The 14,637-nt window shown below is 33.6% G+C and overlaps 1 protein-coding gene across 1 annotated transcript; it reads left to right on the top strand.

Annotated features, from left to right (window-relative positions):
* Positions 1-8,803: 8,803 nt before the first annotated feature.
* On the top strand, positions 8,804-11,404 carry LOC110752367 (large ribosomal subunit protein uL30y). The gene is made up of 7 exons (XM_021953003.2): positions 8,804-8,960; positions 9,788-9,966; positions 10,068-10,165; positions 10,250-10,307; positions 10,666-10,745; positions 10,825-10,927; positions 11,011-11,404. The coding sequence occupies exons 2-7, from the start codon at positions 9,790-9,792 to the stop codon at positions 11,224-11,226; spliced, it is 732 nt and encodes a 243-aa protein (XP_021808695.1). The 5' UTR covers positions 8,804-8,960; positions 9,788-9,789; the 3' UTR covers positions 11,227-11,404.
* The last annotated feature ends 3,233 nt before the right edge of the window (positions 11,405-14,637 follow it).

Consider the following 14,637-nt stretch of genomic DNA (forward strand, 5'->3'; position numbering starts at 1 on the left):
TTTCTTGTTAACCTTTTTTTAATTTTGGGTACTGATTTTCCCACTCTTTTTTTATCCACTTACACTCTATTTTTCTAAACAAAAAGGAGTGTACGTGGATAAAAGGGGAGTGGGGAAATTATTTTCCTTAATTTTTAGCTATTAGAATATTTAATTATTTTTATCTATGTAGAGGTTGGTTTCACTTGTCATGTCACCAACTCAATTGCTGTAATGATACATGTGTATGAAATTACAAAAATATCATTGTCATGTCATTAGATTTAACATATTTTTAAATAGAGCTGACGGCATAGGGCAAAGTGGGTCACCAAATTTCGGTCAAGGGATGAAAGTGGATCATTTTAAGTTTGAGGGGACAAAGTGAGATTTGACTGAAGTTTAGGGGGCATTGATGTAACTAAAACAAAATAATATAACAACCCAAAAAAATAAAAATGTGATATAATCATAAGACTACAATATCCTTTCCTTTCCATCAAAACATAAATATGCAACACATTGATTGCCAATTGCCAAGATTTCATTCTTCTAGTGCTGATTTCAGGAATTTTATTTCGCGGGGCAAAAAACATTACTATAAAGTCACTAAAAGTTAAGATCATTTGAATCTTCAATATTTTTTTTAGAAAACATAATGATATAAATATTCATATACGCACAAATTAGTAACAAAAACTCTACACATTTTATGTAATTTCTCTATTGCACGGCACAATAAGAAGAATAACATAAGCATATATAGGAGAAGAATAGGTGCCCCCTTGTCCTGCCTTATGCCCCATTTGGTTTGCGGAAAAGATTTTATGAGAAATAATTTTCTATTATGTCATTTCACAAGGGATGGCAAATTCCATTTCCCATGTTTGGTAATGCTTGAAAATTAACCATGAAATACCACTTTATTTCCTTTATCATGTTTGTGTTGTGTATAAATGGAAAACTAAGTTTGTTTTTTCAATTATATTCATATTAGAAATATGAACTTAAAAATAAAAATAAAAAGAATGCATTACCTATATTATAATTCTAAATTGTTAATAAGGACAAAATGATCATGAAAAATTTGCATTTATAGCTAGCCTTAATTTCCGATGGAAATGAAAATTGAAACCCAAGAAAGATGGAGGGTTTCATTTCCCCCTATTTTTCCACGTGCCAAACAACCATTTCCCATACCTGGATATCAAAATATCAAACCCTATTTCCCAAGAACCAAACACACCATCAATTAATCTTCTTTGAGGCATTTTATCAAACAAACTGCTCCCATTCAATACAAAATTTCATGAAAGCTTGGCACCTTCATAGGTAAAGGTCAACACTGGACTCGCCAATACATTCATCCCATGGCATTTTTATAAAGTGTTTTGAGTAACAAAAGCGATATTGGATTTTAAAAAAAAGCTTCATACAAAAGCACTTCCAAATATATGCCCTTACAATTGTTCTGATTGTATTTTTTTACTCGGGGGAAATGGGATAACAATACCGATCATTGCTGCACATGAACAATCGAGAGGTAAGTTGAAAGTTCATGGCATGCATGCATGTGGTGCACATGCCATTGTCACTAGTCTCTTGTGTTTTTTTTTATTTTTATTTTTTATGGGGCATATATTGTCCTTTTCTTATTTAAAACATGATGCATACGATTTATACATGTGACCAAACAAAAATTAAAAGTAAAAATGATCACGTAAATTATAATTATAATTATAATCTTCTTCAATATTGCACCTTCTTGATTAATTTTATATTTATCACAGTTTTCCAATGAAAGCTCGGGAGACAAATATTACAAGCGGTATAAGATATAGTTTTTAATTGAGAATGATTCCCTGAACTTTTAAGCCTAACTTTAGTGGGAAATTTTATGAAGAATGCTTTTATATATTAATTAATTGGGTGATTTTGTACTGTATATGCAAATAGAAATCACTATAATACATTTAAATCGATTTATAATTACAATAAGAAAAGTATATATAGACATTTTTTTTTAAACCATTGTGGTAGCCATGTGTTTGAGTTACTGAGTTCAATAATGGGTTGGATTTGGCCCCAATACAATATTATACGTTTTTAGTAAAAAGTTCATTTTTATATATATAAAGTAAAAGTGAGAGAATAATAAAACATTCAAAATACCAGAAATGCAATTGGTTAAGGTAAACATTAAGAATTGAAATTATTAATTAAATGAGGATAATATGGTAAATTCATATTTTTTAATTTAAAAACAAAAATCAAATAATGAGTCCTATTTTTATGGAGCACAACTACCCATTATCTTTTAATTCCAAAAAAAAAAAAAAAAAAAGGGCATACGCGTGAGCGTGTGCCAAGGGGCTGGTGATATATTATACAAATACCCATATAAAGCCTATTTGAAGAGAAAAACTCAAAACTACCCACCTATTCTCTTTTAATTGGTTCTTAGTGTGTTAAAATATTCTAAGAATCAATTAGAAAAAAGATTTTCTATTTAAACCCTGCACTTCTCTTTGTTCCCTAGTACATCTATACACACACCCCACCACTCTTCATATTAAGTTTTAGAAAAATACAAACTCCTCTACATCCTATTTAAATTGGATCAGGACAGAGGTAAATTATAAATTGGATCAGATCAGGAAAAACTCCTCTACAAACTCCTCTACTTGGAGAGAGGTAAAGTTGTTCTCTTTCTCTAGAAAGTATTAAATTTCGGGTTTGTAGTTCCATTTATTTGTGTTTTTTTTCTGCTGAAAACAAAGAAAATTGTGGGGTTTAAATAGAAAATCTCTTTTATTTCTTATTTTTTTAGTTTGGGGTGTATTTAAGGGTAGTTTGGGAAGATAGTGGGGTTTTCTTAGAAATTGTGAAAATTTAAATTAAAACATGGGGTGAACTAAGAGGAGTATGAGGTTTAAATAGAAAATCTCTTAGAAAATGACAAGCGACTAATTTAGAGTTTTTCTCTCTAAATAGACTATATATGAAAACTTATATACTACATCATGTTAAAATAGGCCTATTCATGGAAAGTCCAATACAATATCTTTTTTTTTTTAGGTGTGAGTGAGACTGAGACAAAAAACACACTCGAAAAGAAACTTTTTGCTAACAAAAAGTTTCTTTTTACTGAGTGGTAAGCATTTGCTTTTTCGTGGGCCAAGTGTGTTCTTGACTGGTTTTATTTTCTTTATCGGTCCAGTACATATCCGTCAAACTATCAACTTAATAGCTATATTCCGGTGTGCCACTTAATGGGTTCATTTTTTAGCATATCGCTTCACTCAATATAGAGGCATTTAAGTATGCTTTTATTGATTTCATCATCCATATTACCACAGATTATTTATCAACGAGATCTAGCCTATAGGAAAATGGCCTTTATTTGCGTATCAGTAGTCTTATGTTCGAATTCTCATAGCACTTTGATAACGTGTGTGTGAGACAAACTGACCTTCCCATTATAATTTAGACTATCACTTACATTAAAAAAAAAATAAAAAATAATTTAATACACCGAATATTGACATGTCAAAGTCATGTAGCAGATACATACACACACACTAATTTTCCACTGCGAGAGCGACATCCCACCAAGTCCATATTGGCTTTTATATATAGACTATAGTTAGTGAGATACACGTACATATAAGCTCAGCTATGACGATATGGATCTGCAATAACCAAATTATTAAGATACTTTTATATATAAAAGGATTATGCTTCCCTCATGACACATAAGAATGAATTCCTCCTTATCTACTAAATGAACACTTGTCTTTTTTTTATATTCTCAAATGAGCATTTATTTTTTACTTTAATTATTCTTATGAAGAGAGACACGTTGAGTCACATTAGTAGTAAAGGAGGAATTCCTCCATATGGGCAAAAAGGGAATTCCTCCATATAAAAAGCACTTTAATGTTTAATGCATGATGCACACGTAGTATTATTAGGTCAAATAAAGAAGCTTTGCACAGTGGATTAAAGAAGAAAAAAAGCAATTCTCATGACTTTTTCCCCATATATCATATCTCAACAATAATTAATTCGGCCGATGCATTTGCATGAACCGCTCTAATTAAATTTGCGGCAGCTGCATGCATCATGCTTGTGATTTGAGAGAGATAGAGAGAGAGAGAGAGAGAGAGCAAAGTAAACGCCTATAGAGCCATTAGCATGGGTCACACACTTCACACAGCATTATTGCTTCAATGGAGGGGGGCGCCGGACTGAGACAGTCGATTGGCTTTCGGTGTAAAGGTACTGCATGCCTAAGAAAATGACGTTATGGGACATATGCACGCAGTACTCTTTCGGCGGTGCTTTGCATGTTGTGGATCATGATGGAGCCATAGCTAGCCGTGTGCCTCTTACACATGCAAGGCATGCATGCAATAAATTTTTTAGTATTTACAGCAACTGAAATATGTAGTAAAGTTAGCTACAGAACTGCAGAAAGCCACCGTCCAAAGGAGTGTTTGCTTTAAGGAGAGACGGCTAGCTGCCCTATTGTACATGGGCCTGAGTCTGACCATGAGCTGAGCTTAGCTAGCTAGGACACTATGGTTAGAGAAGTTAGACAAGTTGGACATGTGTCAGTTTCAGAAAAACAATATTTGAAAAGCTGAGTTTTTTGGTCCATAGCAAATTAAGGCCCGATTTGGTTTTCTACTAAAAAAAGTAAATTAAAAAATTATAATTCTTTTTAAAAACATGAGTTTTTATTTCTCTCCGTTTGGATGGGGGAAATAATTCAGAATTTAACTAAAAGTCGGGAATTTAAGATGAGAAATTGACAATTTCTTTGTTTGGCAACTACGCACGGAATTTATTGAATGACATGCAGAAAAAGTGTGGAAATTGGAGCAACAAATTCCTGAGTTTAATTTCTAGGTGTTATTTCACAATTTTCATAGTGCCATTTACAAAATTATGTCATTTACAACATTCGAAATACATAAATTCAAACATTGAAATCTTCAATTGCCATAAATTTAAATGATAGAAATTTAAATTCCGTCATTGTAGAATTCTATGTAATTTTCAATTCCTTTATCCAAATGGAGGGATAGTGATTGTAAGATATAAAAACTTGTTTGGTATTGAACTCCAAACTACTTTTAAGATCTAAAAAAAATTTAAATTAAAATCATAAAATCAGAAACCCTAATCCCCAAATTGAAATTAATAGAAGAAAAGAAAAAAGATGTGAGACATAAACCCTATCAATTATGGTGGTGCACAACAACTCCAACTCATTGACGCCGCTTGAACTTGCTTCGGTGGTTTTGGAGAGAGAGAGAGAGAGATGTAAAACTTTTTATTTATTTATTTATGATACTTGGAGAGTTTTTTATTTTCTTTTGGGTGAGTTTTTAAAAATAGGTCTACCAAACAAGGTTTTTGACTTTGAACTTAAAATATGTTTTTAAGTCTATAAAATTGGATTCAAGTAGGGTACCAAAAGGCCGTAAGCTTCTTGGCATGCAAAGAAACATGTTTGGTTTTGCTTCCTTCTTTACTGAAAATGCTGATGAATTAACGCAATTTCTATGGAAAAACTAGGGTTCCATTGATGTTCCAAGCATTGCCATGCACGCCCTGCTGCATGGCCCGTTTGTAGTGAACTAAGGTTTAACTTTCCGCTAAACCAGTGTGGAAAAGTGTGTTTACAATTACAGCAAAGAAGATTGTAACATATTTGGAAAAACTTTTAGGCATAAAAAGACAATCAAAAAAGAACAATGTGCTTTTTTAGCTTTATTAAAAAAAATTGATTCTGTAGCCCCCAGCAAAATCTTAGCACACTGAATGTGATTCAGAGTTAAGATTCCAAAGGCATATTTTCTGCATGGAGAAAAGAAAAGGACCGAAAGTGGGGCAATGTTAGTCTTCGTCCCCTTTCCGAGTCGACCAAACAAAGTCTTGGTCTTCTGCATTGCATTGTTTGCATATATACAATAAGTCACTGTCAAGGCATAGTTACGGGCCACAACCCTAAGTCAACTAATAAATCACCCAACTTTGTACTTTTTATTTTAAACAAATTGGAAATATGTGAGTGCTTGCTCATGACTTCGAGTCACCGCACGATTGGATTGTGCAAACCATTAGATAGGAACTAAAGAATATTATATATCTAAATTCCATTCATGCCACCCACCACTTACAAATATTTGGTAATTAACAACCTAAATTGCTCACATGGATTAGGATAGTTGGTAAGGATAGTGAACCCACTATCTTTGCAGTTAAGTTTGAATTCTCTTTCTAGTAATCAGATTAATTTATAGTGATTTACACTCAATGGCTGAGCCACTCCTAGACTAGGAGTGGCCCTGACCCCCCCAATTTTTTTTGACCTATCTCCTATATTATATAATGTAATATATACAACTTATTAATTGATAACTTGTAATTTAAATTAATGGCCCCTCTAAAAATAATTAAACATGATTAATTTTGAAAATTTTAGTTCTAACATGTGTTTTGAACACTTATATGTATTTGATATGCTTGTGTTTTCTATCTCGACCCCCCAAATCCTACAATTCTAGCTTCGTTCCTGTTTACATTATCACTTCTATTTTTTTTAAAAATCATATAAATCCATACTCTTGCTTAAGGATAATAAAAATTATGTTTTAAATATAATATGTGCTCTACATATTGACAATATCCGCTTGCTAGTATTGTGGCTAGTTGTGGTAAACTCATGAATCAGTTTGATAGTTGTGCAATTATGCATATCTACATAGAAAAGAATTGTGTCGCATACGGATTAGCTAACTGGAGCTATAGCGTGGGTCTTGACGTGTGTTATTTTGATTTTGCTCCAAGTTGTATAGGTTCATTAGTTATTGATGAATTTATTGGGGTGTCTTGTTCCCGTTTTGTTTGTGTTGATTTTATGTAGTTGTGTTGTTTTAATAATAATAATAATAATAATTAATGTTAGTAGTTAGTTAGGTTCCAAATTTGAATTTCCCTCTATTTATCTCGATCTTATTCATTGTCGTTTATTATTATTTATTTGAAGATCAATTTGGAACAATGATGCCTTTTGTTTCAATCTTTTCGATTTTGCATCAATCCTTTCATCTCCCACCCTCTGAATTCAATGACCTGAACCCTTTTTTAACAGGTATTCACTCAATTCATAGTGGATCCCAGAAAGTCCCTCAAATAAATTAGTTTTGCTTTTTCATTGTCGAATTTACATATGAAGTGCATGCATGACTAAAAAGAAATATCAAGACAATTTGAACTTCTCTTTTGACAAATGCAATACAAAACTTTCTCCATCCGTCCAACTTTCCAACACAAATGCAATACATGTTCTCTTTTCTGTTAGACCATTCTACAATCACTAGAATATATACAACACGAGGTAGACCGTAAATAGTGGCGGAGGTAGAGTTTGTTGTTTGAGGGGGCCACAAGCTTAAAATTATGGGATTTTTTCTCTACATATACTCTCTATATAGTAAAGAAGATGAGAAGATGGAAGGGTGGCCAAGGCCACTTCAGGTATGTGAATAGCTCCGCCCCTGACCGTAGATGCATTTTCTCAAAAGTGTTTGGAATCTTAAAAATGTTGATGAATACACAGATAATGTATAAACCATTTGGTAAATTGAAAATGAAATCCACCATAGAGATACTATGGTGTGGGGTACACTGAAATCATGCTGGCCAAGTATTAGGAATCTCTAGCTTGAAATACCGTATTGAGGGGCTATAGTGAGGGGTTGCAAGTTGACTCAGAACTTGATACTATGCAATTAGATTAGGGGACTATATGGAAATGCTATAACGAGGGGGTTGTGACAGGGGTTCAATCCCACTATTCAATAAGAAAGAGAAAATATTGGACTTAAATTTGTTTAATAATTGGATGATTAGATTGAACCCTTCATTCCACCCCTCCATTGTATCATCTCCTAGGACCATGAACCTCTTATAGGTCCATTTTGAAACTCTAAATATGAGATTTGAGCCATTCAATTCAATACAAGTTTGAGCCCATTTGAACTTGATTTCTTCGAACTTGAAACTCTACGTCTTTGTTGATTATTCCATTCAAACATGGAGTCATTCTATAAGGCCCTTATATAAGGTCATACTCATATCTCTTAACCGGTAGATCAAACTAATTAATTTGATCTAATGGTTAACCAATTTGAATCAACAATTAAAAGATAGGGCCTCATTTAAGGGCCTTATAAGGTCCTCACTTTCCGTAGAAGGGAGCTTCTATAATGAGGATGTTATTTGAGGAGGCCCATCTCACCATCAAAAGGGGTGTGGACCCCCCAATGCACCCCCCTCATGTGCTTTGTTTTTTGTTGTTGATGGTGAGATTTCACCTCCTCAAATAACCTCCTCACTCAACCTCCTCATTCTAGATTGTTCAATCGTGTGAGCATCAATCTTTGGGCCAAATTTCCATCAAACCAATCTTTCATACTATTTTCTGGGCTTTCTTTTGGAGCCTCCTTCTGACAATTGGGCATTTACTATGTTGCCTTCAAAAAATTTTGCAAGTTTGAAACCAAGTCCTTGGCTATCATTTCGGTCTTCGACAAAAATAGGAAGATCATTTCGGTCTTCGACCCAAAAACAAAGATCATTTGGGTCGCTAAATAGAAGCCCAAATCGTAATTAAATTTCGGGTAAAATAATTATCCCAAATCTTCCCGAAATGGGTCAGCCCAATTCATTTTAGTTTCGAGTGGACTGAAATATCCCAACCCAGTTTCCAGCCCATGATAACCTTTAAAATCAACGGATGAGATCTATCTAAATCCTTCAGCAAATCAAAGCCGTCCACCGTGTCATCACGAAGCACATATAAATCCTATAAAACCCTAAACTTTCACTCCCGACCTTCTTCTTAGTAGCCCGCCGAGAACCCGAACCCTAGCCAGCGTCCTCCAAAGCACAGAGGCATCAACTCGGTGAGTAGCTTCCGGATCCCAGTCTTCATTTTCGTTTACATTTCGATTCCATGCCATTCGATCTGCAAATTTAGGGCATCAAACGAGTGATTTGGTGATTTATTTTCGTAATTTTGAATACTATTTTTGTTGCTTCTGTATACTGTTACTTAATTTTGATTTGGTTTCTGAGAAAACGGAGCATAGAATAGCATTTTGCTAGGTTGGTTTGCGTAGCTGTGTTTGACAGCCGGAGAAGGGATCACTTTGAATCAAGAGCATTTGGTTTTGATGGTTATTTGTTTTTTTAATCTAAAACATAAAGGTGTTTGCTGATATCTTCAGGAAAACAGTGAAGTTTATGTGCATATTTTCATTGCTTTGTGTTTCAGCTGGAATTCTTCTTTCTCACTTTGTTACTGGTACAGTTAGGAAAATGTGCACAATAGTTTTTTGAGCCTTGTAAGTTTGGGTATTTTTTTTAGAGTGTACTCGTTGTTAATGTTAGTTTTTGAGAAAATTAGGGTTGCAATGTCATTGGTAGAGCCCTGGAATCGGCTATTTTAATTTCTTCTCATTTGTACTTTTCATATGGCTGGTTTTTTTTAATTGTAATTATGATTTTTAAATATATGCCTCATATCAAATTTTTCGATATTTATGACTTGGTCTGAGTTTGGTTGAATTTATCTCAGTTTCCATTGTTTTATTAAATTGAAGTAGTAGTGCACTTTTATTTTGTGGGATACAAATGTGTTTCTCAGGCAATATTTTTATATCTGCTGTTAAATTTTGTTTTTATTGTATGTGCTTGTTCTCCAACTGTTCTTCACTTTTCAATTTTATAGAGATGGGTGAAGAAGTCAAGGTAGTGGTTCCAGAGTCAGTGTTGAAAAAGAGGAAGAGAGAAGAGGAGTGGGCTTTGGCAAAGAAACAGGGGCTTGAAGCTGCCAAGAAAAAGAATGCTGAGAATCGGAAGCTAATTTACAACCGAGCAAAGCAATATTCTGAGGAGTACAAGGAGCAGGTACGTGTTGGAATTTGATATATTTTAGTAACCTTTAATGTTTGTCATCTTGGGCTGATGTTTTTATTTATTGTTAACAATAATTTGTTTAATCTATACAGGAAAAGGAGTTGATCCGGTTGAAGCGTGAGGCTAAGTTGAAAGGTGGATTTTACGTTGATCCAGAGGCTAAGCTGTTGTTCATCATTCGAATTCGTGGGTATGTCCTTATTTGTATTTAATTTGAAACATAACTCCAAAGATAGTGTTCTTTCTCTTATACGTTTAATCTGTGAATTTTCAGTATCAATGCAATTGACCCAAAGACCAAGAAGATTTTGCAACTCTTGCGTTTGAGACAGGTAGCGCACTAAACCCTTTCACCTAGTTGTACTAATGCTTGCCTTCTTATGAAGGTCTTGTTGTCATTGCTTTGCCTTATTTGTGGTTGTCTGGTATTTCTCCTTTGTATCAACTGTAGCATTTCTTTTTGTCGTTGGTTTGTTCATTAGCAGTAGATGATGTCTTAAACATTTTAGGGGTTTTAGTCACAGTAACTAATTTTCATGTTCGACGGTGTATCCCTTGGACTGTTGAAATTGTAGCACGGTGTGGTTCAGTTCATTTTGTATGTGAGCCTGTATATGAATCATCTTCTAAATTTAACGTTTTTGTTACATTTTTTTATTTTTTGTTTTATTCTGTTCTGTTCTGAAACAGATCTTTAATGGTGTCTTCCTGAAAGTTAACAAGGCCACCCTCAACATGCTTCACAGGGTTGAACCTTATGTCACTTATGGGTAGGAACGTCTTTATATTTTTCTATTACCTGTAGATATGCCTAGAATGTTATGATTAATTGGAGGTGCCAAATTTCAGGTATCCCAACTTGAAGAGTGTAAAAGAGCTGATATACAAGAGAGGTTATGGGAAGCTTAACAAGCAGAGAACTGCCTTGACTGACAACTCTATTGTCGAGCAGGTTTGTGGCTGATTGCTAGTGCAGTGTACAAGGTTTAAAAAACATTTGCTGCATCTTTTTAACATGTTCTAATTTTCTCACAGGCTTTGGGCAAGCACGGCATTATCTGCACGGAAGATCTTATTCATGAGATCTTGACAGTGGGACCTCACTTTAAGGAAGCAAACAACTTTCTATGGCCATTCAAGCTGAAGGCACCACTGGGTGGTCTTAAGAAGAAGAGGAACCACTATGTTGAAGGTGGAGATGCCGGAAACCGTGAGAATTACATCAATGAGCTTATTAGAAGAATGAATTAGATTTGCAGAGTATTTACTCATTCCAGTGGTTCAAGGTTTTTTGTGTTGTCGGTAGAGGGGATCTGATATTATTCCTCTATTAAGTTGAACACAGTTTTCCGTTAAGGTTCGAGACTTGTGATGTTGAAAATTTTATTCACTTTTTGGAGACTTAATGCTAGAAAGTTTTGTTGTCTTACATTATCTTCGTACCACTGTTGCTTGAGTTATTTGTGCCGTCATATATAATTGCCTTGCCACTCGTGCAAAATTCAAAAGAACGAAGGAAAGACCAATTTAATGGTTATGTCGTGGTGTTGCGATCAAAACTTGGAGATTCTGCTATAACCACAGATCTTTTAAATAAGACTTGCCTCAGAAAATTAGTTGTGTAACATATCAAGAAATCCATGTTAGATGGGTGGTTTTAAGTGATTTTATGGAGAAGATGTTTGTCCTTAGAATCGAGGAATTTTAAAGCAATTAGATAAACAAAAGGAAGAAGCTAAGAAATTGCTTTGAGTTCTGCTTGTCTATTTCATTCATCAAATAGGGTTTATCTGCTTGTCTATTTCATTGTTTTAAATTACAAATTATTTATGGTTTTAAAATAATTAACTAATGATATAGTAGTATATAATTATATAATTATTTGTTTGCAAGATCCTCCTGGATCAACGAGCCTCTAATTCAAATGTTGAGAAAGCGCATAAACAACAGACCTATCCAAGTTCAAATGCGGAGAAAGAATGGTAGGACTCAATGTCCGAATATTTGGCAAATTTGGGTTATGCCATTTGGCCAAATCAATGTTTGAGTTCAATCTGTAGACTTTATTGACTGCACATAAGTAGAACACATATCTTTGGTATGTCGTAGAGACTGTTGAATTATCAAGAATATACATAAGAGCTCTTCTCCTCAATCCGATCCCTTCATACACTCATTCTAGATGGGGTGAATTCTTTTGTGTGGGTTGGCTTGATCGGTTGAGCAGGGGCACTTGTATTTATATGCATCTTCCTAAGAGTCTTGCCCATCAAGAAACTCTTAAGAAGTCCTTATTGCATTAGGTTTATAACTTCTAATCCACAATTAAGATAGGAATCCTTCTAGCTCTTATATTAGCCTTAGAACACTAACTTTAATAGAGCTGCAGGTTTAGTTGTATTTGAACTCCTAATTGATATCAAGTCTTAGAATCCTTTGATGATTATAAGACCACACTTTAATGGGTTAGACATCTCTACACGTCTAACATTCTCCCACTTGGTCTAATGATCATCAAGAACTCAATATCAATTACTGTAAGGCCTATGGAATTCAATTCAACTATAATTCCTAATCAAGTCACTGTCAATCAAAAGAACATGCATGGAACTATCAAGACTTATTGAACATTTCTATATTTCAAGGTCTTTACAATTACACATACAAGCTCTCAAGATCACATGAGACTTCCGTCAAGACTAGAATGCAGAATGATTATGACCAAACTTAATTTGTGTTTACAAAGGTCACTTTCATTCATACGCCCTCCCTTAAGAGATTACCAAGATCTCTCCTTAATGACTCTGGTATGAATTCATGTCTTATGCAGTGACTGTAGCTAGCTATACTGCATTATGACATATAACTGGATTCATTTGTCAAGAATAATAAACATAAATCTGAAGTCACATAATTTATTAAAAGAATTAAACCAAACAGTAGTAAACAAAATAACTGAACTGTCTCCAAGAAAATAATGAAATTAAGTGGAATAAAACTCGGCTCCCACTGATTTTGCATATATAAAATGAATGGCATAACCAAAATCAAATCAAATTTCCCATTAATACTTTTGGGAATAACCTCATACAGTAAATCAATCAACCAATGCAATTTCCTTTCATTTACCTTCTACCTTACAAGCTTGAAACAAAAACCTTAATGCTTATTAGTAGTAATCATGAATTCAATGAAAGGTAAAAGTCATTGATTAACCACTGTTAACTGAAAATATGAATTAACAATAACAATTAACACATCCAAACAATCTTTGTTCGTATTAGCCTTAAAACCCTTAATGAAGAACTGGAACATTAAGTGATTAATCATAAACAGTCAAAACTAAATGTATGCAACAAAGAAGATCATTGAATGCTCCCACTCATCAAACATTTTGCACCAAAAATGTATCAAGAAATGAGCATAGAACAAATCATATTATTTTCACTAAAATTGTTTCCTCAGGATTAGGCCTCAACTTTAATTCCTTCAATTTTTATTTCTCAAAATAGCACTTTACTAACACATTTCTTGAAAAACATATAACATGTCATGCATATTGGACTTAGTTTGAGAAATAACCAAACTGTAATGAATGCATTAAACTTTATTCACTTTGTACTTTAAATATCAATTAAATTTTCTTTAACCAATGCATAATAAAAAGTGTAAGCAAGGTAAGAACTTTTAGTAGCCAAAAACGAAACAGCCAGGTATCCAAAAAATTGGTAATGAAAATATTTAGATGCATAAAACCAACACTTAAGATGTAAAACTTCAATGTGTAACAACCAGAAAACAGTTCCAAGTATGTTCCAAAAACTTTATGAGCTTTATCAAAATACAAGATATAAGGTCTTGAGTGTGAAGCCCAAAACTTTACATCACTTCTCCCACTTGGGCAAACACTCACAACTTTGCTACTTCAATATATAGTGCAACAATAACCTTATGATTAGAAAAACGGTGACAAAATGGTGTAAAAGAACTTTCAAGGCGTGCTCCTAATGTACTTCACAGTATAAGCCTAAATGCACAAACTGTCAAGAAATTTCCAGCAATGACATGTGATTACTTGAGAATTTACCACAATTAATTTATAAGTCGGATTAGCATCAAATTTCATGGAAACAAACTAGAGACATTAATCTTCGTACTTAAAAAATATAGAGTCATTTATAGCTAATTAGAAGGACTAGAATTGATCTACAAGGTTACTCAGAAAATCTGTCAGCACATACTTTTCCTGAACACAGATCACTAATAAAATTATCACAAATAAAATATACATCCAATAATCACGAAACTTTGCAGAATTCATGAGGACACGTATATGCTTAACATATCAAAAATTCAGGTTATTTCAAGATCTTTAGGTGAGTCATATTCAACAATCTTTATACATAATGCAGAAACTGTCAGGAAAATTCATGTGGATCTGTTTCAACTTTATAAATTCACCAAAAAATCAATTCTCAATATATTTTCATGAATTCAGCGTCTAAAGAAAGCTTAGAAAATGATCCTTATCGCCTAATTTTATCACAAATTAATTCGTACTACAACATTATGTAAATAGACATCATAGCAGCATAGTTCAAAACTGAAAAATTAGTTAACTATAGAATTATGAATGCTAACAATATACTGTATACACCTCAG

Source organism: Prunus avium, chromosome 3, assembly GCF_965620075.1.
Source record: "Prunus avium chromosome 3, drPruAviu1.hap1.1, whole genome shotgun sequence".
NCBI lineage: Eukaryota > Viridiplantae > Streptophyta > Magnoliopsida > Rosales > Rosaceae > Prunus > Prunus avium.